General features: G+C 41.0%; 1 protein-coding gene across 4 annotated transcripts in view; it reads right to left on the bottom strand.

Annotated features, from left to right (window-relative positions):
• LOC131706871 (dedicator of cytokinesis protein 5-like) overlaps nt 1–24,670 on the bottom strand; it is a 163,057-nt gene that overhangs the window by 85,315 nt on the left and 53,072 nt on the right. For all 4 annotated transcript variants that reach the window (XR_009310858.1, XM_059008767.1, XM_059008765.1 and 1 more), the window contains exons 9-19: nt 24,392–24,473; nt 21,655–21,784; nt 18,702–18,774; nt 12,848–12,990; nt 10,357–10,482; nt 9,975–10,099; nt 6,405–6,503; nt 5,672–5,744; nt 4,748–4,851; nt 3,981–4,161; nt 3,250–3,347 (exon numbers count right to left, since the gene is read on the bottom strand). Coding sequence is in view for 3 of the 4 variants with exons in the window: in XM_059008767.1 (XP_058864750.1) it covers nt 3,250–3,347; nt 3,981–4,161; nt 4,748–4,851; nt 5,672–5,744; nt 6,405–6,503; nt 9,975–10,099; nt 10,357–10,482; nt 12,848–12,990; nt 18,702–18,774; nt 21,655–21,784; nt 24,392–24,473 (1,234 nt within the window). In the remaining variant the exon portion in view is untranslated. The remainder of the gene's footprint in view (nt 1–3,249; nt 3,348–3,980; nt 4,162–4,747; nt 4,852–5,671; nt 5,745–6,404; nt 6,504–9,974; nt 10,100–10,356; nt 10,483–12,847; nt 12,991–18,701; nt 18,775–21,654; nt 21,785–24,391; nt 24,474–24,670) is intronic.

Below are 24,670 nucleotides of genomic sequence, written 5' to 3'. Positions count from 1 at the left end.
ATAATAAATAATTGGATTTTAGTGATATTTCAAACTAATTAGTTTCTTTAATTAGTATCACACATGTCGCCAATCTTGTAATCAGTCATTCAGCCTATTTAAATGGAGAAAAGTAGTCACTGTGCTGTTTGGTATCATTGTGTGCACCACACTGAACATGGACCAGAGAAAACAAAGGAGAGAGTTGTCTGAGGAGATCAGAAAGAAAATAATAGACAAGCATGGTAAAGGTAAAGGCTACAAGACCACCTCCAAGCAGCTTGATGTTCCTGTGACAACAGTTGCAAACATTATTAAGAAGTTTAAGGTCCATGGAACTGTAGCCAACCTCCCTGGGCGCGGCCGCAAGAGGAAAATCGACCCCAGATTGAACAGAAGGATAGTGCGAATGGTAGAAAAAGAACCAAGGATAACTGCCAAAGAAATACAAGCTGAACTCCAAGGTGAAGGTACGTCAGTTTCTGATCGCACCATCCGTCGCTTTTTGAGCGAAAGTGGGCTCCATGGAAGAAGACCCAGGAGGACTCCACTTTTGACAGAAAAACATAAAAAAGCCAGACTGGAATTTGCTAAAATGCATATTGACAAGCCACAATCCTTCTGGGAGAATGTCCTTTGGACAGATGAGTCAAAACTGGAGCTTTTTGGCAAGTCACATCAGCTCTATGTTCACAGACGAAAAAATGAAACTTTCAAAGGAAAGAACACCATACCTACAGTGAAACATGGAGGAGGCTCGGTTATGTTTTGGGGCTGCTTTGCTGCGCCTGGCACAGGGTGCCTTGAATCTGTGCAGGGCACAATTAAATCTCAAGACTATCAAGGCATTCTGTAGCGAAACATACTGCCCAGTGTCAGAAAGCTCTGTCTCAGTCGCAGGTCATGGGTCCTCCAACAGGATAATGACCCAAAACACACAGCTAAAAGCACACAAGAATGGATAAGAACAAAACATTGGACTATTCTGAAGTGGCCTTCTATGAGTCCTGATCTGAATCCTATCGAACATCTATGGAAAGAGCTGAAACTTGCAGTCTGGAGAAGGCACCCATCAAACCTGAGACAGCTGGAGCAGTTTGCTCAGGAAGAGTGGGCCAAACTACCTGTTAACAGGTGCAGAAGTCTCATTGAGAGGAACAGAAAACATTTGATTGCAGTGATTGCCTCTAAAGGTTGTGCAACAAAATATTAGGTTAGCGGTCCCATCATTTTTGTCCATGCCATTTTCATTTGTTTTCTTATTTACAATATTATGTTGAATAAAAAATCAAAAGCAAAGTCTGATTTCTATTAAATATGGAATAAACAATGGCGGATGCCAATTACTTTTGTCAGTTTCAAGTTATTTCAGAGAAAATTGTGCATTCTTCGTTTTTTGTGGAGGGGTACCAACACATTTGAGCACGTCTATATATATATATATATATATATATATATATATATATATATATATATATATATATATATATATATATATATATATATATATATATATATATATATATATATATATATATATATATATATATATATATATATATATATATATATATATATATATATATATACACAGGAGGCTGTGTGGTCCAGTGGTTAAAGAAAAGGGCTTGTAACCAGGAGGTCCCCGGTTCAAATCCCACCTCAGCCACTGACTCATTGTGTGACCCTGAGCAAGTCACTTCACCTCCTTGTGCTCCGTCTTTCGGGGGAGACGTAATTGTAAGTGACTCTGCAGCTGATGCATAGTTCACACACCCTAGTCTCTGTACGTCGCCTTGGAAAAAGGCGTCTGCTAAGTAAACTAATAATAATAATAATAATAATAATAATAATAATAATAATAATAATAATAATAATAATATAGTTTTGATAGGATACTTAACATGTTACTAATCAATGGGATAACACATAGTAAGGTAGTCTAAGATCCGTAATCAGTGGCAATTGCTTATCCCCAAGGCCCTGTGTAAATTGTGAAAAAAAACCACGATTTTTACAATATTCTTAAGAAATAAAAATACATTTCATCACATTAACGGAACTGTACAGCTCTGCTGTGTGCCTGCATGTACTATTCGCCATGCACATAGTGCTGTGCAGTGATTATGTCATGTGACTATATGCAGTCTAGGCAGGAAATTGAAATACTACACACTGTAAATAAGAAAAAGGATGTCTCTAAAAAGGCTAAAAATGTGCCTGCACCAGATCACATAAAGAAGCATCCAGCAGGAGTTTTACACAGCGATGGAGGTGAGGTCTTCTGTACGTCCTGCAGCGTTACTGTAGATCACTTTCGAGACAGGCGTTTAGTATTCACCGAAAGAGAAAGGCGGAAATCCAGAGCAGTACTGCGACTGCTTTACTTGCAAAGAAACAAAAAAACGGTGACTTCCATGTTACAAAAGTCGACTGAAAACAGTGAAGCACGAAACACATTACATCTTGACCTGACAGTGGCGTTTGTTTGCGCAAATATCCCTTTTGAAAATGTGGACAACCAAAAGTTCCGTAAATTTTTCAAATCTAAAGTTGGCGAGTATCACAGGCAGGAGACTATGGAATTGGTAAAACAGTCTGGTTGCTTGTCAGTGGTCACTGATGAGTCGACTGATGCCCAAGATCAGTATGGGTTACACATTGTATTTGTTTTGCAAGACCTAAATGATGAACATGCATCTGACGCACTAGAAGCTGTGCTTGCAGATAAACTTTACCTACAGGCTGTTAATTACAACACAGTTTCACAAGCTAAAGTGCTTGAATAACTTTGACATTGATTTTGATGCCAGTGCATTTATCTCTATATTTGATGTTTAAAAAAATAATAATAATCTGTACACAATTTATAAAATAGTTCCATTCACATTACGTGAAATATGATACTTTACCTGCGACACTGCCGTGAATTTTAAAGAAAATTTTCACAGGGCCTTATGCCCCATGCAAGTTTCACCATAAGTGCTTCTCTAAATACATTTAAAAATAGAAGTTTGGCATTATAGTTTTCATAGAACAGAAGAACATTTATGGAGGCAGGCCATTCGGACCATCTAAGCGTGCTCCGTTCCCAGTAGTAGTTCTGATCTCAGAACTTTGTAAAGTTGGGTCTTAAAGGATCCAAGTAATTCTGCCTGAACAACACCACTGGGTTGACATTCTGAGTGTGAGAGGACACTAGTTATCCCTCACAAGTTCCATGGTGGACACAACTTCTAATGTAAGGAGAGTAAGCAGCCTCTCAGTTACCTTGACGATCTCGCTGCCCTGCACCTGCATGAGCCTCTGCAGGGTCTGCTCCCGGTTCTCTGGGTTCGACCTCCAGTTCAGCAGCGCCAGCAGGTCCACTGAAACACCAACGAGACACCTTCCTTCACAGAGCTTACATAGTGACAAGTTCCCATAGCTGACATTTACTGGGAAACCCCAGCCAAAGCAATGTGAAAAGGATTAAACCCAATTCGGGCTATTGTTACTAATGTGTTACTATTACCGTATTCACACAACCTAAATAATGTCTGATCATCTTTTAATTAAAATGCCAATTACCTTCAATGCATGTTGATCTCGCATTGTTTGGATGGTGTGAACAAGTATGCTCTGAACTGAGTTATTAAAGGAATGATCCAAGCTATAATTGTCCAGGACTCAATGGCATGAGCTATAAAGCCAGGTTAAAATAAGTAAATCTCTAGAAAAAAAGGGAAAGACAGGACTTAACTTAAGTTTATAAAATCCTAAATTGCATAGAAGGTCACCACTTTAAATTTAGTACAGAGGGTAGAACGAGAGGGCATACAAGGAGTAAAAGTAAGTTTAGAACAGAAGGTAGGATGCACTTTTTTGACACAGAGTTGGAAATGCATTGAATAGCCTACCAGGTGAAGTAGTAACCTCAAATACTCGAGGAACACTTCAAAAAAACATTCAAACCATGGATCCTAGCAGCACAGTATGTTATGAATGATAGCTGGGCTCACCGTTCTGGGTGAGTTTGGTGGAGCAGGTGAGTGTGCTGATCTGGAAGATGTCTTTGATGATGGGAAGGTTGCTGGAATGATGGAACGGTTTCCCAGACTGCCTCTCTCTGTCCTCCTGCTCCTCCCTTGTCCCTGGAGCACTCAGATAAGACTTGGCATCTTCTGCTTTCTTCACGTCTCCCTGTACGGGGCACACAGCAGTCAACATACTGGAGACCTGTTTTTATTCACGCACCACTTGAGCTCATTTCTAATACCCAATACACTACATATTGTGCTGTTTGTCCTTCATCACTAAAATGCATAGTGCAAGTGCAAATACACATTATTTTGTGGTTTTATAGCATTATAATTGTTTTATTATTCTTAGAAAACACCCCTTTGCTAAACAAAAAAAAACAAAAACAGGAACGCCCAATTATTTTACCCGTGTTTGTTCTCCCCAATTCAGATTGTTCAAATACGTCCCCTCACTGCAGCAATTCTCCACAACAGCTCAGGAGAACAGTAGGTAAGTTAGCATCCTCCGATCCCACAGCCAAGCCAATCGCCTCTTTACACCCAGGAGCCTGTACAAGTAACCCAGTAGATGCCAGATAAAGGCCAACTCTGAAGGTGTCCACATGAGCCCATTGGTCGTTTGGCCACTAGGGGCTGCTATTGCATGGTGAGGTAATAAGAACCCAAAGCTACCCTGACTGATTGTAAAAGAACAGGTAAGGCTACCTGACTGTCTTAGTCCAGTCTGTCCGCAACCTGGCACCTACCTTATACAAGATGAGGTGGTGCCTCCCGTCTCGGAGGGTGGTACCGTCGACGTTCATCAGCCTCACAAACGCCACGCCGAAGGGCTTCTCCGACCGGTCCCTAGCTAGAGACACAACACCATCAACTTGCTTTCCTTCTGTGTTTGAATTCCTGATCGGCTTTAAAATCGGGAAAAAAATTATCCTGGTGTCTACCTCAGATCCCCTTTATCAGCTTTTTAAGGGTGAGGCAGGAGTAGCTTCAAGAGTCAGACAAAAAAATTGAATCACCTACCATAACACAGTCAATAATGAGGTGCTTAAATAGTGCTGGATGAACTGTTTCTGTATGTAAAACTAGCTAAATTTATTATTATTATTATTATTATTATTATTATTATTATTATTATTATTATTATTATTATTATTTATTATTATTATTTTTTTTTTTAAAGTAGCAACAAAGACCACAACCAGAGGACAGCATGAGAGTGTGGACTGGGTTACCAACCATGTATCTGCTACTTAGTCATTGGGATCTTTTAAGAACAAGCTAGACTGGCTTCTTCTCATTCTTAACTTTTATTACTTTCCTCTCTTCTATGATGGAGAAGGTGGTGTGTGCATGAGCCGTCCACTAGATGGTGATCCGCAGCCATCACTATTATTATTAACTATGACATATTGAGCATTGAACATTCACATTCTCAATTTACAACAGTGCAGTGTCTAAAACGGCAAGTGAAAACCCAGCCTTATAAATAAAAGAATAAAATAAAATAAATACAAATAAAAACAATGGTTAATTGAGGCAGCAACACAATGAGCATCTCTTTGAGATACTTTGCAGGGGCTGTAAGGGAGGACAGCCAGGGGGATGTTGTGGATCACTGTGTAATGGACGGCTCTCGCAATCCTCATGCAGACACACAGCTGTGAACTCACATTCTTGGGAGGAGCGGTGCCGGAAGGTGAATCTCAGATGGCAGCGGCACACGTCTTCAATGGGAATCGCCACCTTCAACACAAGGAAGAGTAGCTCAGGTATTTGTATGAGGTTACATTATGCCACTGGGCTATTTTAACCCTGACCTTGGCTCCACCTGTTCAGTGGTATGTGTTAATGCTGTAAATGGCACACATGCTTAAAAGGGTAAGTGAAAATAAAAGTCCTAAACGGAACAGTATTTTATTAATTTATCAGGCTATTTGTACGGGATTAAAAAAAAATATTAATTAAGACTTTAATTGAACTGAATGTTAATTTTTTAATAAATACGAAAATAGAATACAATTAAATCTCAAAGTACTAAACCTAGTCTACTTATACATTTAAACTGTGTATGATAGTTTAAAAGGTAAATAACTGTTTATACAAAAGTTTTAGATGTTTAATGTATTAAACCTAGATTTACAAATGTAATAGCACAAAAAAAAGATAAAGATAAGAAATGTAATTGGATTACAGTTTATTGGACTATGAGTCAGCACTCCCCTGCAAATTCCCTATGCTGTGTTTTTCAACCTCTAAAATTCAAAGGGATTTTTTTTTCAGTAGCTTCAAATAGCCTGCCTATTGCCTGGGCTCCAGATGACTGGTCTCATACCGAGGCACTCCGCCGCGCATCACCATTCGCATTTGGCCCCACCCCACCGCGCTCCGTTTGGCCCCGCCTACCTTGACAGTCTCGTTCCAGCAGGGCTGTTTCACCTGGTAGTAAATCAGAGACTTGTACTCCGAGATGCCCTCGCACCCGGCTCCAGGGAAAATTGCTTTCTGAAGGAGAGAAAAACAGCATCAGAGCATTAGAAATCTGCATACATTTGCATTTTGGCTAATTTTAAAACAATTTTCATGACAATTGGATAAGTGGTTATACAGATGTATGCAAAAATGTAACACAGATGGATGGATGGATGTACAGACAGACAGACACACTCCTATAGTGCCGTGAAAAATCTGCATTTTTGCATATTTTTGACACTGAATGTTATCATATCTTCAACCAAAACCTAATATTAGATAAAAGGGACCCTGAGTGAACAAATAACACAAACATTTGATACATATTTCATTTAATTATTAAAGAAAGTAATGCAAAACCCAATGCCCCCGTGTGAAATAGTAATTGCCCCCTTAGACTCAATAACTGGTTACGCCACCTTTAGCAGCAGTAACTGCAACCAAACGCTTCCTGTAGTTATTGATTAGTCTCTCACAGTGCTGTGGAGGAATTTTGGCCCACTCCTCCATGCAGAACTGCTTCAACTCAGTGACATTTGTGGGTTTTCGAGCATGAACTGCTCGTTTCAGGTCCTGCCACAACATCTCAATGGGGTTTAGGTCTTAACTTTGATTAGGCCATTCCAAAACTTTAAATTTCTTGTTCTTCAACCATTCTGATGTAGACTTGCCTGTGTGTTTCGGATCATTGTTTTGCTGCATGACCCAGCTGCGCTTCAGCTTCAGCTCATGGACAGATGGCCTGACATTCTCCTGTAGAATTCTCTGATACAGAGCAGAATTCATGGTTCCTTCAATAATGGCAAGGCGTCCAGGTCCTGATGCATCAAAGCATCCCCAAACCATGACACTACCGCAGGGTTTGGTTTTCGCCAGACATAACGGGGCCCATGTCGGCCAGAAAGTTCCACTTTTGACTCATCTGTCCATAGAACATTGTTCCAGAACTCTTGAGAATCATCCAGGTGCTTTTTGGCAAATTTGAGACGAGCATTCATGTTCTTCTTAGTGAGCAATAGTTTCCGCCTTGCTACTCTGCCATGAATCCCATTTTTGTCCAGTGTCTTTCTGATGGTGGAGTCATGAACACTGACCTTAGCCGAGGCAAGAGAGGCCTGCAGATCCCTGGATGTTGTTCTAGGGTTCTTTGTGAGTTCCTGGACAATTTTACGCCTTGCTCTTGGAGAGATTTTGGCAGGACGGCCACTCCTGGGAAGATTCACTACTGTCCCAAACTTTCTCCATTTAGACAATATGGCTCTGACTGTGGTTCGGTGGAGCCCCAGAGCCTTAGAAATGGCTTTGTAACCATTTCCAGACCGATAGGTATCAACAACTTTTTTCCGGAGGTCTTCAGGAATTTCTTTTGTTCGTGGCATGATGTGCCTCTAGAACCTGTGTGCTGACAACTTCACTCTGATGGTAAGGGACAAAGTTAGTCAGATTTATATTGGGCAGGGCTGGCCCAAATCAGGCCTGGTTGTTAACCAAAGTACTCAAACAGCTGACCCTAATTATCCCTTTAATTGGGTTGCGTTAACTGGGGGTGGGCAATAACTTTTTCACACCTGAAGATTGCATGTTTGATTACCTTGCACACCAAACAAATGAAAGAAGCACCAAACTTTGATGTCATTTTTTCTCTCCGACTCCCTCTATATATACTACAACCCACAAAAAAATCTGACCAAATACAACGTGAAAAATGCAAAAATGCAGAAAATCAGACAGGGGGCAAATACTTTTTCACGGCACTGTATATGCCCATATTCTCAATAACTTATGCTAAATAACGTTAACACTGAGGTTTCATGGCAATTGGATAAGCGGTCATACAGATGTATGGAAAGAATGTACATACATACATACATACATACATACATACACACACACACATACATACAGATATACCTACGGCCGCCTCCACTATATCCCTTTGTAGGGGATTTCGCCCCAGCGGGAACAGTAAGTTATTCCCTTTTCTAGTATTTGAGAAGTCCTACTTTTTTAAAACTGTAAAATCTTGTTTGCTGATCTGTGATGGGAAAGGGAATCAAACCTTTACTACCATAAACACTGCTGAACAGAGGGGATTCATGAATGAAACTTGTCTTACCTGTTTTGGACATTCGTTACATGTCACAGAAACTAGGCACGAGAAACTGTGGATTCTTTTCTTACCGTTGCAATACTTTGAGTTGTTTATGCCACTTAAAACATCTCTTCCTAATTGATACTTGTTCAATAATGACATCTAAAACGTAGCGAGGACTACGTTTTAGATGTAGAACATGAAAGTGACATTAGAAAAAAAAAATGCAAAAAATAAATTAAAAAAATGCAAACCGGGAACAGAGAGTAAAGTTATTGATCATTTTGCCAAAGCTAAAACCGATGAAGACCTAAATATCACTGCCAGCGAGCGGTTTGAGACGCAAGTGGGCTGTAACAATAGTTAAAGCCAGGAAAGAAATGCAACAGCTGAGTTTAAATCTAATGTCCATGTAATTGATGGAGATTTACTAAATGATGATGAAATTTCTGTTGTCCCTGAACCTGTCCAGAAGATATGTGAAATACAAATTAGAAGCACGCCCTTTTCCTACGCTACGAGTTATTCAGTGCTACTTGTAATTGAGTTCTGGAGTAGTTGTGTGGCGTGCAAACCGAGATTTCTTAAAGCACGTTAACAGATGGCTTGTATGCTGCGTATACAGCGGAACCAGGAGCAATACCTGTCTTACCTAAAAATAAACATTAACACATTATCCCTGTTTGCAAGCATTTTAAAAACTGTCTACACAATATTCTTATTAACTGTGTGTTCATAATGATACAATATTAAACCTCTTCAAATGTTGCAATGGATGGTAACAATTAAGGTAGACTGTTCATTATTACTTTTACATATCATTAAACATAATACAAAATGTAATTGTTTAATATTTTTAATCATACACATTAATTACAATATGTGACAACTATATTCATACTGTTGAAACACAATTGATAACACTTTCATTTACATAACAGAAATCATTAGACTAGTGAGAAAAGTCTTTTGTGGAAGTACTGGCACTTCAGAGCCTTTGCACATGTGCACTGTTACTTTGAAGCCATAATGCCATTAGTGTGATGTCATATGTCTAGGACACAATGGGATGATACCAGTAAAAACTAGAGGGTGTGAGACAACCACAGAGGCGTGATTACAGATGGCACATCGGACAAATGCAATCTGTATTGTAAAAACCTTTAACAAACCGTGTAGCACTGAAACGCTTTGTGTACTCGCAGGTAAGAGCGTAATCACCGAAGCGTATTTAAATGCTCATACTAAACGCAAAATGAAAGGTCCATTGAATTGACCCGATAATCAATCAAAAGATCAAAGGGTGAAGTCACAGAAATGTTTTAACCAAGGGCTAAAAGACTGGGATCAGAGAGGAGGAGGAGGAGGAGGAGGAGGGAGGCACTCTGCTCAGCTGTGGCTGAGACGCTCACCTGAACAGGCACCCCATCCTCATCCAGCACACACATCATGACCTCCACATTTTTGGGGGTCTTCTTTTTGCCCTTGTCGAATTCACCCTGGACCAGAGTCACGTAGATGTCATTGCGCACTTTACCTGAAACAACAGAGAGATTAATCAAAACAAATTTCAGATTTTACTGTTTTTTTTTTTTTTTTTTTTTTTTTTATGGTTTTCAGGTTTTAAAAAATATGAATGAAAAACCATACAAACCAAGCAAGCCCATACAGAGGGTCCTCGTAATCGTGTATAATACACATATATATATATATATATATATATATATATATATATATATATATATATATATATATATATAAATCAAGAGCACAATGCAGCAGGCGAGCTCTTACCTGGGAGGATGATTTCTGGGAAGCCCATCTTCCGCACAACGGCAGTACCTCGATCCACCAGGTGAGGGAAGTCCTTCTGGACCTGAGCCAGGTCTCCAGGGAGCAGCTTCAGAGAGACCCAGAGTCCTGTCACCAGGAGAGACACAGTGAAGCCAACACTACTGATGCCTATTGCTATAGAACCTCCGCATATAAATATAATTTCATACCTTTAACCACCCCAACATAAAAGATATACAGTAGTAGTAGTAAACTGTGTAATAACATTTGACAAATGTTATGACGAGAAGCCGTGGTCAAGAATGTATTTTTCTTGTTTCTTAGATTCCATTTTTTCACATCAAGGTGACTTTCAATATAGTTCTCAGAATCACCTCCCAGGTACACTGGATCACCAAGTGTCACCATTACCATTACCAAGTGTCACCAAACAGTGTTGCAGGGAGACAGGGTAATGGTTACGCTCTTATGTACCAGATGTACACGATTCACAAAAATATAATGTCTCTGAACAACAAGAATACACTAAGACAGCTCTCAGTTAATCTGACTTTGCAGGAGCACAGATTTCACACACAGGAGCAGGTTGAGATGCAGATACCGAGGTGAGGGAGTCGTTCTGTCTCCATGCAGAACTGTGTTGTGGTTTTGTGATATGGAATACCACTGAGGACTGCTGGGTCACCAAATTCATTTCACTTGTGAGCGATTCCAAATTCGAACCCTGTCCAGCACATTAACCCAGACTGTCGAACAAGTGTATTGTGAGAAAGCTTCAGGATTTCAAAAAAGCTAACAGAAAATAGTAATTTGAGGAAGAAATTTAATGATGACAACTTCAAATGGAGGTATTGATTTTGTTTACGCTTTCTGCTAAGACAGTTTGACAGAAAGTCCATTAAATGCATTACAATGCGGAATACATGCTCTTGCAGAAAACTTGCATCTATTACTTGTGATTTCCTTTTGGCTTGGCACTAGAGCATTATTTGTTTTTTTAAATGCTTTTTTTATTATTACTGTAATTTTATCAATATGACCATTTGAATGTTGCGAAAGTTCACTTTTTTATGAAAGAAGAGAAAGAGATATAAAAATGCTAGGCAGATAAAAGGTATAAAGAATAAAAGAAATGCCAGGCTGAAACTGTTTTTTAATCAGCTTTCATGACCAAGCATCTCTGCAGGGCAACAGATATAATATGTTGATTTAAAGCTCAGTGTTCAAGTATTCCAGTATTCCAAAACTGGGCAGACACATGGCAAATTACACTTAATAGAGAAAAGTGTAAGGTACTGCACGCAGGCAATAAAAATGTGCATTATAAATATCATATGGGAGATACTGAAATTGAAGAAGGAATCTATGAAAAAGACCTAGGAGTTTATGTTGAATGTCTTCATCTAGACAATGTGGGGAAGCTATAGAAAAGGCCAACAAGATGCTCGGGTATACTGTGAAAAGTGTTGAATTTAAATCAAGGGAAGTAATGTTAAAACGTTACAATGCATTAGTAAGACCTTGTGTAGAATATTGTGTTCAGCTCTGGTCACCTCGCTACAAAAATGATATTGCTGCTCTAGAAGGAGTGCAAAGAACAGCGACCAGAATTATCCCGGGTTTAAAAGGCATGTCATATGCAGACAGGCTTAAAGAATTGAATCTATTTAGTCTTGAACAAAGAAGACTACGCGCCGATCTGTGAGTTGAACCGTAGAAAGCAGGGCTGTGCAGATACTCTAATTTTACACTTAATTTAATATGTTTTAACGGGTACCTGTACCCAAAAATAACAAAGCTTTCTTTGTGTTCCACAAATCCAATAAATGCTTCTTGCTGCACCGATTTGGCGATGTTTTCAATTTCTTTGTCCACTTTCTGGGTCAAGTCGCACTTGAGGGAGCTGACATATTGGAGCCTTTCAGGCAGCGACGTGATGTCAAGTCGTTGATTTCCCTGATAGGCCAAAAGTTGCAAGCATGGGTTTATGGGATACAGTGATGAAAACCCCATAGCAGAGTGCAAAGCTTTTGGGTGCTTGAATAATAAGTGTAAAAATAAGAAGAAAAAGTTATTTTGTGTGCCAAAGCCTATTAATCCAGAATGGGCGATCCCAGCAAAAAAAAATGACTGCATAACTTGGGAACGGGGCATACACTGAAAACCTTTCCATTCGGTCTAAATTTTTTCGTCTGTGAGGACCGCTTTGAACAGGAATTCTACAAAAGGAACATGCAGGCAGTGCTTCTGGGGTATGGATGCAAGACGAGGCTAAAACCTGACGCGATGCCAACAATATTTGCCTACAATTTTGAGCACAGTTTGAGTGGTCTGGATTCATGGTAAATGGAAGCTAACTGCTGAATTACTGGATTCTCCTTAGAAGAGTCGTTTCTTCGTAATGAAAATGGATTGAATCAAACAGATAAACATGGAAACTAAGAGCACCAGTAGAAGCCCCCTGGCTTGGAAGGGTTTTTAGGCTCCCTACCTTGACCTTTGTGATTGACCTCTCGGGCAGCAATGACCTTGTTGAAGACGGAGGTCAGGGGTTCGTTCTCGCCGATGACTCGCGATGGGATCAACGGCGACATGATGAGCTGCCGCTGCCGTATATAGGTCTCCATGGCGATCCTGTGCAGGGGTAACGAGAATACAAAATTTGAGCGCTCAAGATCATGTAAACGCATCACCTCCTTCCATAGTATGTACAAATGTAACAGATTTGTACAGACAACAGCGTTTATTCTCAGATTCAGATAGTCTATAAGTAGTGCTAAAGAATGCCCTTGCCGTACATTGGGTCAGTTTAAAAAGATGTGACGTATGGACGGTTCTCTAGATAACAATGTATGTAAAATATGCAAGGACAGGTAAATAAGACGATACAAATCACACATCTAGAAGAATGAAAGCAGTTTCACTTTTAATGGAATTACCATAGGGTACATTTATATAAGAACATATGGAAATGTAAGAACAAGAGGAGGCCATGCTGCCCATCTAAGCTCGTCCGGTTCCTAGCAGCTGATTGATCTCAGAACTTTGTCAAGTTGGGTCTTAAAGGATCCAAGTGTTTCTGCCACAACAACATGACTAGGCAGCCCACTGCATACCCTCACCACTGTCTGTGTGAAGTGTCTCCTTCCCTCTGTCCAAAGTCTGTCTCCAATTAATTTCTAACTGTGTCCTCAGAATTTAACTGGTCTATTGCCACATTCTTATGTTTTCCATGTGTATTAAATCCTATGTTGACCCAAGTGTGGAATTTTGCTCATTTTTCTACTTTGCATCCATTTTTTATGTCAGCACCACCTTTAAATAATTTGGTTTGTTTTGCATTAGGAGATACCATCATAAATTATGATATTGTTTAGAGATGGCACTCGCAATAAAAATGGATTTAAGATAGATGAGCAAAATTGCACACGTGGGCCTACAAAGGATTAGATACACATGGAAGGCATAAGACAAGTTAATTTCTGCAAATATACTGCATGGTAGTGCAATTAAAAGTAGAAAACATTGGGTTATTATCATAACCATGGTTCCCTGGAATAGAAATGTATCCATTACCGAATGGGTGTTTACCTGTAAAGATCCCGAACCTGGATAGTATACCAAAGCCAAGGCTGCCTTGTGCGTTACCACTCGGAACCCCAGTAACAATTAGCTAGGGCTAAAAATTGAGGGAAAACTCACCTCTATGTTATGTTGTAAGGGTTGACCTTGAAGCCGCCCTCAACACTCATTCCAAAACCAGGGTTTTGGGGATCCATGACAGTCAATAGAATCTTGTAAAGGTACGGGGAGTAACCCAAACTGACGCATTGCAAATGTCATAGAAACATGCACCCTGGAATAAAGCCCACAAAGTTGCCATGCACTTGGCGGAATGGGCAGTTGGCTCACTCATAGGTAACCCTGACTGTGTCTGTTATCCATTTTGATAGCTTCTGTTTAGACAGGGCTTGCCCATGGGACTTAGCCCCATAAGACAAAAAACTGTTCGGACTGCCTCCAACTTTGTGTCCTGTTCACATAAGCTAGTGCCCACACAGGGTAGAGTGTCGTGTATGGCGCCGTCGCTCCCTGTCAGACTGGAAAGGAGGTGGATAGAAAGCCTCCAATCCCACGGACTGGTTGATGTGGAATGCCGAGACACTTTTAGGCAAAAAAGCAGAATTGGTACGAAGCATAACCTTTGTCCTGGCTTCTGAAAAAATTAAGCAGGCTTTTGCAATTGCATCTCACTCACTCGCTAGCGGAGGTGATTGCAAGCAAGAAAGCTGCTTTAAGTGACAAAAATTTCAGTTCAGCTGAATGTAAGGGCTCAAATGGAGGATTCATGAGTGCCTCAAGCAGTACATTAAGTCTCCAGCGAGGAACAATATCCTTCAGAGGCGGCCAAAGCCACCGAGCTCCTTTCAAAAACTGCCCCGCCAGGAAGTGAGCTCCTGGGGAATTTTGACCTTCAACGTGGATGGGGACTTTCCCTTGTCAAAGAAGTCCTGCAAAAATTGGAGTATTACTGCCATGGTCGTATATTACTACAAGTCATGGGGGAACGTGTGGACAGGGAACATTTGGACGCTGCTCTGGCATTTTGCAGTGTGTCAATGACCCTACTGGACAGACCCAGATGGCTTAAATGCAGCCGTTCAGGATCCAGACCCAGAGCTATAGGCTTGATGGGTTGGGATGCCATAAGGTCCCCCCCACCTGACTGAGCAAATTGCAGCGATTGGGCAGGCTCCGAGGCTGGCTGCTCAGGAGCTGCATCAAAGCTGAAAACCAAAGTCTCCTGGGCCAGTAAGGGGCTACTAAAAGCACCTTGACCTGGTCCTGCCTGATTTTTTCTAAACACAGCGGGAGCATGGCGAGCAGTGGGAAGGCATACAACAGTTGCCTCGGCCACTGGTGTGCCAAGGCATCTATCGTCAGAGGGTCCCTGTCTCCTGTTATGGAGAACCAAAGGGGCAGTGGGTCAATTCCTGGGAGGCAAAGAGATATATCTCTGCTCTCCTGAACCTGTCCCAAATGAGTCTCACCACCTCGGAGTAAAGCCTCCACTCTGAGGCGCTGGGAACTCCCCTGGAAAGGTGTGAGCTGGCTCTTTGCATGATTCACCGTCAGGCCCAACTGATAAAGGTGGTCGGTGACGAGTTCCGTGTGGGCCTCTGCCGGTGCTGGACACTGGTTACAAAAGGTAATTGAACACTGTGACAGGATTAGCAGAGGGTGAGACTCAGAGACAGTATAAAGTTCAAAATAAAGTTTTTTTAATAAACAAAAATACAAAATAAATAGGCACAAGGGCCAAACAAAAAGGTTTCAAACACTAAATAAACACAAAACAAAAGACTTACAAATAAAGTTTCCAGGCTGGGCGTTGCCTTCACTGGTTTTCAAAAACTAATAAAACACTCTTCTTCTCCTTCCAGAACTCTCCCCCAAAACCCAGCACTCCCAAACAGAAAAAAACACCTCCACACAAAGGGTTTCACCTGCCCTTTATACTCTGTGGCTGGAGCCCAATTAACTAATAATTAACAATTAAGCACTTAAGGCTCCAGCCACATTCTCACATGTATTTTCACAGGGAGGAACTTAACCCCCTCCCTGCTGATCCAAACCAAAACAAGAATCACAAAAAACATAATGAAAACAGTAAAACTAACAACAATAACAAACACATATTTATAGGGGCGAGCTAGCACCCCATCACAAGCACTCTGATGCCTCGGAGTCTCAGTGGAGCCAATACAGCTTCCATGCACTTTGAAAAGAAACGGGGAGCTAGGGAGAGGCCAAATGGCATTACACAGAACTCGTACGCTGTTCCTTGGAAAGCAAACTGCAGGTACCTCCTGTGCCTTGGTTTTATGGGGATGTGGAAATATGCGTCCCTTAAGTCCACCGTGGTGAACCAGCCACCTGGCCTGATTGACTGCAACAGCTGTTGCATGGTCAACATTTTGAACCTCCGTCGACTCAGATACAGGTTGACTTGCCTGAGGTCGAGGATGGGTCTGAGGCCACCATCCCGCTTGAGCACCAGAAAGTACCTGGAGTAGAATCCCTCCATCAAGTTGAGCATAGCTGTCACCTCGCCAATACTCCAGGTGGTTCCCTGAAAAGGAACCCTGGGCTTGTGGCAGTAAGGCCCTAGGGCCACTGTCGGGCTTGTGTGGCTTAGCCTGAGGTTTTTGCCTCTGCGGCTGGCAGCAGAACTTGTTAAAGCTGTCACGGTGCGCAAACTGTCTTCTTGCATCTATCAAAGCAGCAAGATATCCTCCCACAGCCTGTCTGTTCAGTTTGGAGATACAGAGCAGGTTTTTATTCACCAGGCACAGCTCCTCTAGCTGCTGTGTTGAGGGTCTATGACTCTCAGAGACAGCCTTCAATAAACAGGTCTGGTAGGCTATTAATATATTATTATAGTTCCCCAGCGGTGTGGTGAACGCACCGGCTGAGTAAGCCCACTTCAGAATGTTTTCTGAGACCCGACACTGTTTGTTAGGGCAGGTAGCGTCCTTGGTCAAGAACGCTAGTTTAGGCGCCTACCAGCGAGGCAACTGCAGCTTTTACAGGAGGAAAGAGAGCCAACGACAGTTTTTCTGCGTTATACAAGCTGTATAAAATGACCCCATCAACCAGGAAACAACCAGAGCTGTAGCAGGGCGATCCCATGACGATTGAACTTTCAAAAGAAAATCTGGGTATACTGGGGAGGACACGGTAGCCATAACAGACTCATCATCAAAGATGGACTGTTTCCTTGTCCCATCCGCAGGCCAGGGCACTTGCACTTTTGCAGTGGCCCTCTTAATTAATGACAACAGTAGGCTGTGTGGTCCAGTGGTTAAAGAAAAGGGCTTGTAACCAGGAGGTCCCTGGTTCAAATCCCACCTCAGCCACTGACTCATTGTGTGACCCTGAGCAAGTCACTTAACCTCCTTGTGCTCCATCTTTCGGGTGAGACGTATTTGTAACTGACTCTGCAGCTGATGCATAGTTCACACACCCTAGTCTTTATAAGTCACCTTGGATAAAGGCGTCCGCTAAATAAACAATTAATAATAACAGCTCTGATGACAGGAATACATTGGCACATCGCCCTTGGTACGGTACACTTGCGGTGACTTGCATCGGGTCGGGTCGGTACGGTACCCTGGCCTCAGTACTGTACAAGTGCGATGCCTTGCACCGGTTCGGTACAGTACTCTCGGCCTCAGCATTGTACACGTGCGGCGACTTGCGCCGGGTCGGTACAGTACTTGTACGGTAACCTCGCCCAGCAGTATACAGGGTGTATAGCTTCTGGCAAAACCACAGTTTGAACGCATGCAAACTGAGGGAAGCCTGCTGTTAGCCTGAACAGCCTTCATAATGGTGCTACAAGCAGCCACCAAGACGAAAGTGATATACTGTGGCAGACTGAAACAATCTACCTAAAGCGCATCAATGCTGAGCCCAGCAGCTGTAACCGTGTTATTTTTAATTTATGTATTTTAAACCAAAAATACACACACAAGAGCTGTGCTCATTTTCTGTGCAAGGCAGGAAAACACACAACACAAGGGAAAATATTCTCTCACAAAAACAGTAATAAAACAATTACAGTTCCAAAAACAAACATTTGTATTTATTTTTATTTTAACTCCAGTCGGAGTTATTCGCAGCCTGTAGGAGAGCACAAAGTCAGCTGACTTAAGCTGCTTGATCCCCTGCAGAAGCCGTCGGCTCCACGCGGGGCACAAGCCCGCTATGGGAACGAACAAGCAACAGACTGTGTGCAAAAATTACATGTAATTAGTAAACAAAAAATACAACGTTTTCAATAATTATCGTGTTACTAGCTAAATATATGCATATAAAAGTAACCTGTACTTATCTGTATGCTCTCCCATCAGGATCTTGAAAGGAAAATGATTACCGATACCTGCGAGTGCAGTCCTCTTATGCTCTCAGGGGCGAGCATGACTGCGTCACGGGCGCTCGCGCGCAGCTTTGGTATACTATCCAGGTTCGGGATCTTTACAGGTAAACACCCATTCGGTAATGGTTACATTTTGTACTTGACAGAGAACTATAGTATTTTATTTTTGTCCGTCACTTGTAAGTACATTTCCCATATAGACACTTATCCTTTGACATGTGTATGCATGGATGGACAGGAACTTTATATCCCTGTTTTATCCTTGTATATGCATCACCTGAAGAGGGATAACAGGTGGATCCATTTTACAGCCTTTTAAGTAGTACTGCATTGTCATAATCTCATTAGCACTGTCATAATCTCATAACAATTGCACTAGTAAATAAAAGCACAAGATACTCACTGCTGGAATGGGATGAAGTGCTGCTTCTCCTCATCGTCAACCTTCCCGTGGGCAATATCTGTGATATCCATCACTGCAGAGAACAGGCACGCATTCAGTAAACACAATATCTGTGATATCCATCACTGCAGAGAACAGGCACGCGTTCAGTAAACACAATATCTGTGATATCCATCACTGCAGAGAACAGGCACGCATTCAGTAAACACAATATCTGTGATATCCATCACTGCAGAGAACAGGCACGCATTCAGTAAACACAATATCTGTGATATCCATCACTGCAGAGAACAGGCACGCATTCAGTAAACACAATATCTGTGATATCCATCACTGCAGAGAACAGGCACGCATTCAGTAAACACAATATCTGTGATATCCATCACTGCAGAGAACAGGCACGCATTCAGTAAACACAATATCTGTGATATCCATCACTGCAGAGAACAGGCACGCATTCAGTAAACACAATATCTGTGATATCCATCACTGCAATGAACAGACACGCATTCAGTAAACACAATATCTGTGATATCCATCACTGCAATGAACAGACACGCATTCAGTAAACACAATATCTGTGATATCCATCACTGCAATGAACAGGCACGCATTCAGTAAACACAATATCTGTGATATCCATCACTGCAATGAACAGGCACGCATTCAGTAAACACAATATCTGTGATATCCATCACTGCAGAGAACAGGCACGCATTCAGTAAACACAATATCTGTGATATCCATCACTGCAATGAACAGGCAAGCATTCAGTAAACACAATATCTGTGATATCCATCACTGCAGGGAACAGGCATGCATTCAGTAAACACACATCAGAAACAACTCCATCTGTTTGAACCAACAAATGAAAAAACATCCAGCAAAAGCAGCCGGAATAGTTAGGAAGCCTGGTAAATAATGTTTGATGCAGAAACAACAATAGAGAATACTAGGATATTGAGGAGGGGATACTGAGTTTGAAATATGAATACTAAAAACGTGGTCTGGTCGAGACATTTAATAGGTTCCCCAGCATTTTACAATGTTAAACCCCAAACAGAACATTTGGAAACAATGGGCCATATTTTCAAAGTGTTTCCTCTATTCTTTGATTAACTGCTATTTTTTGAAAGGAGAAAAAATCATCTTAAAGCTACAAATATATGTACATAAAACACGTGTTTAAGAGAAACTGGATTATATTACTTAGTTGTTTGGTTCTAATTTTGTAACATTAACAGGCTTTACCTCTTTAAAAAAATGTAGTTAATTAAAGACTGGAGAATATACGGCCCAACATTTATTCTCCAAAAGTTAGATTGCTAAATTGTGTTAGTGGTTTTGTGGTCTTTAATGATGTGAGGGTTAAGGTAACATAATATATGAATTTATAAACCTACCTATAGTACTTTTATTTTAAAAATCTGTACAAAACTGAGATAAAAACACCATCAAAAAATAAACAAAAAAAATTCCACAAGATATCAATATTAAACTGGCATGCACATACACCACTCTGGGAAAGATTTCTTATTTCTTGGAGGAGACAGCCTGGCTTCTACAGGCCTTTGTAAGCCTGTGTCAAAATCAGGTCACAATAAATTAACCAGGAATGTCATTCTTTGTTTTTCCATTTTCCACTTCAGGTTATTGTCCAAAACGTAATAGAAAACGGCACAGATTTTCAGGCTCAGCAGAGCAGGACCCAAGGAACTTGTTATCCATTTAAATGAGCTTTCCTTGCTTGTCGTTTCTTATTAGCTTCAGCACAAAGCTACACATGTTCCAGTGCTGACTAAAAGATGGTCAATGACACTGCTAATTTTTTCAACAGTCTCTGCAGACTCTTTCAAGATTTTACAATTTTCAAAACGCGAGGGACCTTATTCACAAGAAAGAAAACAAAACACTGCTGCTAAATTAACCTTCCGAGTTGTTTATTTGAAGCTTCTTAAGAGCTCCTAAATTGCACCTTGTTTTTTGTTGCCAGCAACATATGCAGTTTACACGGCTGGCATAGTGGTTAGACGCTTGATATCTGGTACTACAACTACAGCTGGTTAAATACATTTCTGTTTACAAGCCATGCATTTATTGTGTCTTGCACTTTCTGGGTCATTTCACCCGGACAGTGAAATTGTCCTCACCCCGTCACTGGCTTCTCTCCTAACATACAATCAGTTGCGTCCCGTAGTGACTGACATGCTTTCAACCAGAAGACACTGCTGACGTGAAATGACCCAGGAAGTGCAAACAGATAACCCCAGAATAAGGCACAGAAACTGATTTCCTTTAATCTAAAGTTGTACCAGATATCGTGTTTTAAAATGAAAATACATGTGTGTTATACCATGCTTCTTTCAAAGCTGCACAATTGAGACATGTGTGGCTAATGGAAGCGCAAAATACCTAAGATTCATGGAATTATTTTGTTACCTCCAATTATTTATTTATTTTTTAACAACAGAGATATCATTTCAACATCCTCTACCCATCTGGTGGACAGGGATACAGAACTCAGAAAATTGGATGAATCAGAACAAAGGACCAACATGCAACACAACACGATGCGGTATGATTAATATTGTCTCCTGTTACAAGGAAAGGAACCTCTGGAATATTTAGTCTTCCTTTTTGTGGGAATCTAGCCCAGAAGAGAGCTGGGTGGCTATAAACATTTCCCCCCTCTTAATATTTTCATTCCAATGCAAAAAAAGTATTGAGACTTAATCCTCATTTTAGGGGTGTCCTGGAAAAACTTCACAATTTATTTGAATCACATTTGTTATAAACATCAACATATGAAAATGATTTATTTACTGAAGTACTGAATGTTACTTCAAGTTATCTGGGATTAGAGAAAACAACCCAGGTCCAATACATCACAGGTACTGTTACAACATATACACATGTGATAAAGTGTGGCCTCCCCCTGAAGCTGGGACCTCACCTGCCACCCCAAAGGGTCTCCTCAGGCCAGCCGTATGCTTCTTGCCATCTTTGAGCTCCATGCATCCCACGCGGACGATCTGACACACCAGGAACACTCGGGGGTGAATCAGGTCACTGCTACTCAAGTCCTGGGGAGACATGGGAGATTCAAGAGATAACCAAAAAAAACACAACACAACCACACAACCACAGAGTAACAGAACCCACTACCAGCACAGCCTTTCAACCCTTTACACAGGGAGAGGATCTCAGTGACGTCACAATGACTGAATTGACCAACATGACTATCAACAGAGAGGGGCGTTAAGAAACTGAGCATCTCGAAGTGAGAATTTCTCCGCTCACTGGGAACACAATGGAATCTGCTCTGTAGCTCTGAGCTGCTCAAGAGATGTGGAACTGAGCATGTCGTTAAGTGGGTTCTTCAAGTGGGCTTTAAGTGGGCTTCAAGTCTATTTTTGATGTATAGCGCTACCCCTCCGCCTCTTCTGTCCTGCCTGTGTTTCCTATACAGTGAGTACCAACTAATTTTATATTCATCTCCATCACTCTTGGATAACCAAGTTTCTGTAACACCTGTCACTTCGTAGTTACTTGTTAGTGCAGTAGCTTTTTTGAGACTTCTAGCATTTAGATAAGTACATTTAATGGCCATCTTACCTGAGTTGTTGCCTTTGTTTTGATGTAGTCTCCCTTCTGTTTTTGTTGATTTCTCCCCCTTTCCTTTCTAGTTTAAATGTTTCTCATTTGGATTTGATTAGCGAAAACTATGGCATTTGTAAGGAGGAATTGACAGCAGAACTGTCTGTAGTCAGTAAAATGCTTGAAAAGAAAGCGAGATGGAAAACTTTGAATCCTGATTGGAGTTTTTTTAAGGAGCAAAACCTTGGTAACGACTTGAGTAACACGGATAGCCTCTTTCGACTCTTCCTTGCGATACCCGTTAGCACTTTTCCTGTCTTTGTCATCTTAAAAACAACTTGCGAACACTACCGTACAGGAGCACCTTTCTGGATTAGCCAATCTAGACACAGAGCGGGACATTCCCATCGATTTGGACCGAGTGATCGACAGCTTTGATGTTTTGTGCAGTGCGAGCAGACGGCTTCTTCCTCTTGATAAGGTAAGAAGGCTGCTAATGTTAACAGAGTTTAGCTTTGGTCTGTGATAAATAAAGCTGCCAGTAACTCTGAGTGATATGGTATATATGTGTACATTCAGAAGTAACACATGAAACACCCAAGATCAGGGATCTCTAACCCTGGTCCTGGAGATCCCCTATCCTGTCCTAGATTATGAAGTCCCGCACTGTATATATATAGGGGTCTAAATCACGGTTAATTTACGTATTTTTCACGGGTATGTTGCGGAATAAAATTAGGATTTCTCTGACATTTCGTGGACCTGTTTAAACATTAAACAAACCTAAGTAGACAGTATTTCAGAACACTATAAAGCCTAAAAATAGTGGTACTTGCTTCAGTGCTGTCATTTGTTAAAGGCAAGTATTTAACATCCCATGACTTGCCCATGCATTGAGACTGCACGTCTGCATCCACTGAATTGGTTGGAAGTTAAGGCAAAGCTTTGCCAAGTTATACAGATGTGGAAATTGATTAGAAACAGCCCCAAAACTCGTTTACCCAAAGGTATCTGGCATACTATAATAAAGTCAATATATGCAGCACGTTCGTTGTCATGTTATTTGTCCCATCCAATAATTGATTTTATTACTACCGAGTCAAAACAAAGAAAACGTGGCTATTCGGGTCTAAAATTCCAGTAAAGTAAGCAGCAGGTTGAAGCAAGGTGGCTGTGCTAGATCGTACCTGTAGTACTGATTTAACTTGTAGACAGGAATACTTCTTGTCTGGGCTGACTTTCCAGTTTGTTTTCTGAAAGCTGTTTATTTTACGTTCTGTTCAGCAGCCCCTGTAGTAGCCTTTTGTTTAATGTGTGATTCTGAACCTAAATAGCGGTCGATTGTATTTTCTCCAAAGACACATTACAAGTTGTGCAAAACAATTACCTCCATCTGCATGTACAGTTTCTTTGGGAAATATCTTGACACGATCAATCACAGAAATATACTTTGCTTTTTTTTGCTTTGTCGTCCATTTCTACTATTTTACTTCCAATGCTGAAAACTAGATTTTAGCAAACTAAATCAAAACAATGCAACACTGACTTTGTCCCACCCACAACTGCACCGTACAGATCACAGAATAGCAGTACAGACGCACTGATAGGCTGATTAAAACTTTGTTGTCATTTGAATAGTAAACAAGAATGTTAACCGCTTTGGAGAATTTTTTTTATAAATGTTATTTGTAGACTTTTCTTGTTTTTTGCTTAAGTGCAATGCACACAGAATGGCGAAGGAATGAAAAAGGTCTATCTACAGAAGGAAGATACGTAGTTTGCGTCGCTTGTGGTGCAGTAGTTCATTTAAACAAGGTTTCTTTTTTTTCCTCTGCGTACTTGTTCGGTATGCATTGGCCCCTAAAAGAGGTGAATTTTGCGGTAACCCCTCAATTTCACGAATTTCCAGATTCTGCAGCCCTGGTATCAACTCAACCATTTTTTGATATTGTCTCTGAAAACACATCCCATGAGACAGGAGGTCAGTGCCATGGGCTCGGGTGCTTACTCTGAGACTGCCTCCACTGTAGGTATCCGCTAGTGTAGGGACGCTGTCATTCTCTACATACCCAGTCATTGCAGGCCACTCTTACCGTAAACAGTGCTTGCAGGTTGTTGAGTTTCTCAATTTCCTTTGGCATCCCTGTACTTCCCCAGCGTACCAGGTAATTTTCACTGAAATAGATACATCAGTATTAGGAAAACCCTGATCTTCAGCAGGATATTGCATCCCTATATTATCCTTATTATTCTTATTGATGTATGTATGTATGTATCATAGAGTAAACCCTCTGCAAACAAAATCTCATTTGCAGGGGTGTCAAATCATTACAACACAAACTATACACTGATTCATTTAAAACAGTTACAAT

Source organism: Acipenser ruthenus, chromosome 37, assembly GCF_902713425.1.
Source record: "Acipenser ruthenus chromosome 37, fAciRut3.2 maternal haplotype, whole genome shotgun sequence".
NCBI classification, from domain to species: domain Eukaryota; kingdom Metazoa; phylum Chordata; class Actinopteri; order Acipenseriformes; family Acipenseridae; genus Acipenser; species Acipenser ruthenus.
This window is presented reverse-complemented; position numbering and strand designations above follow the sequence as displayed.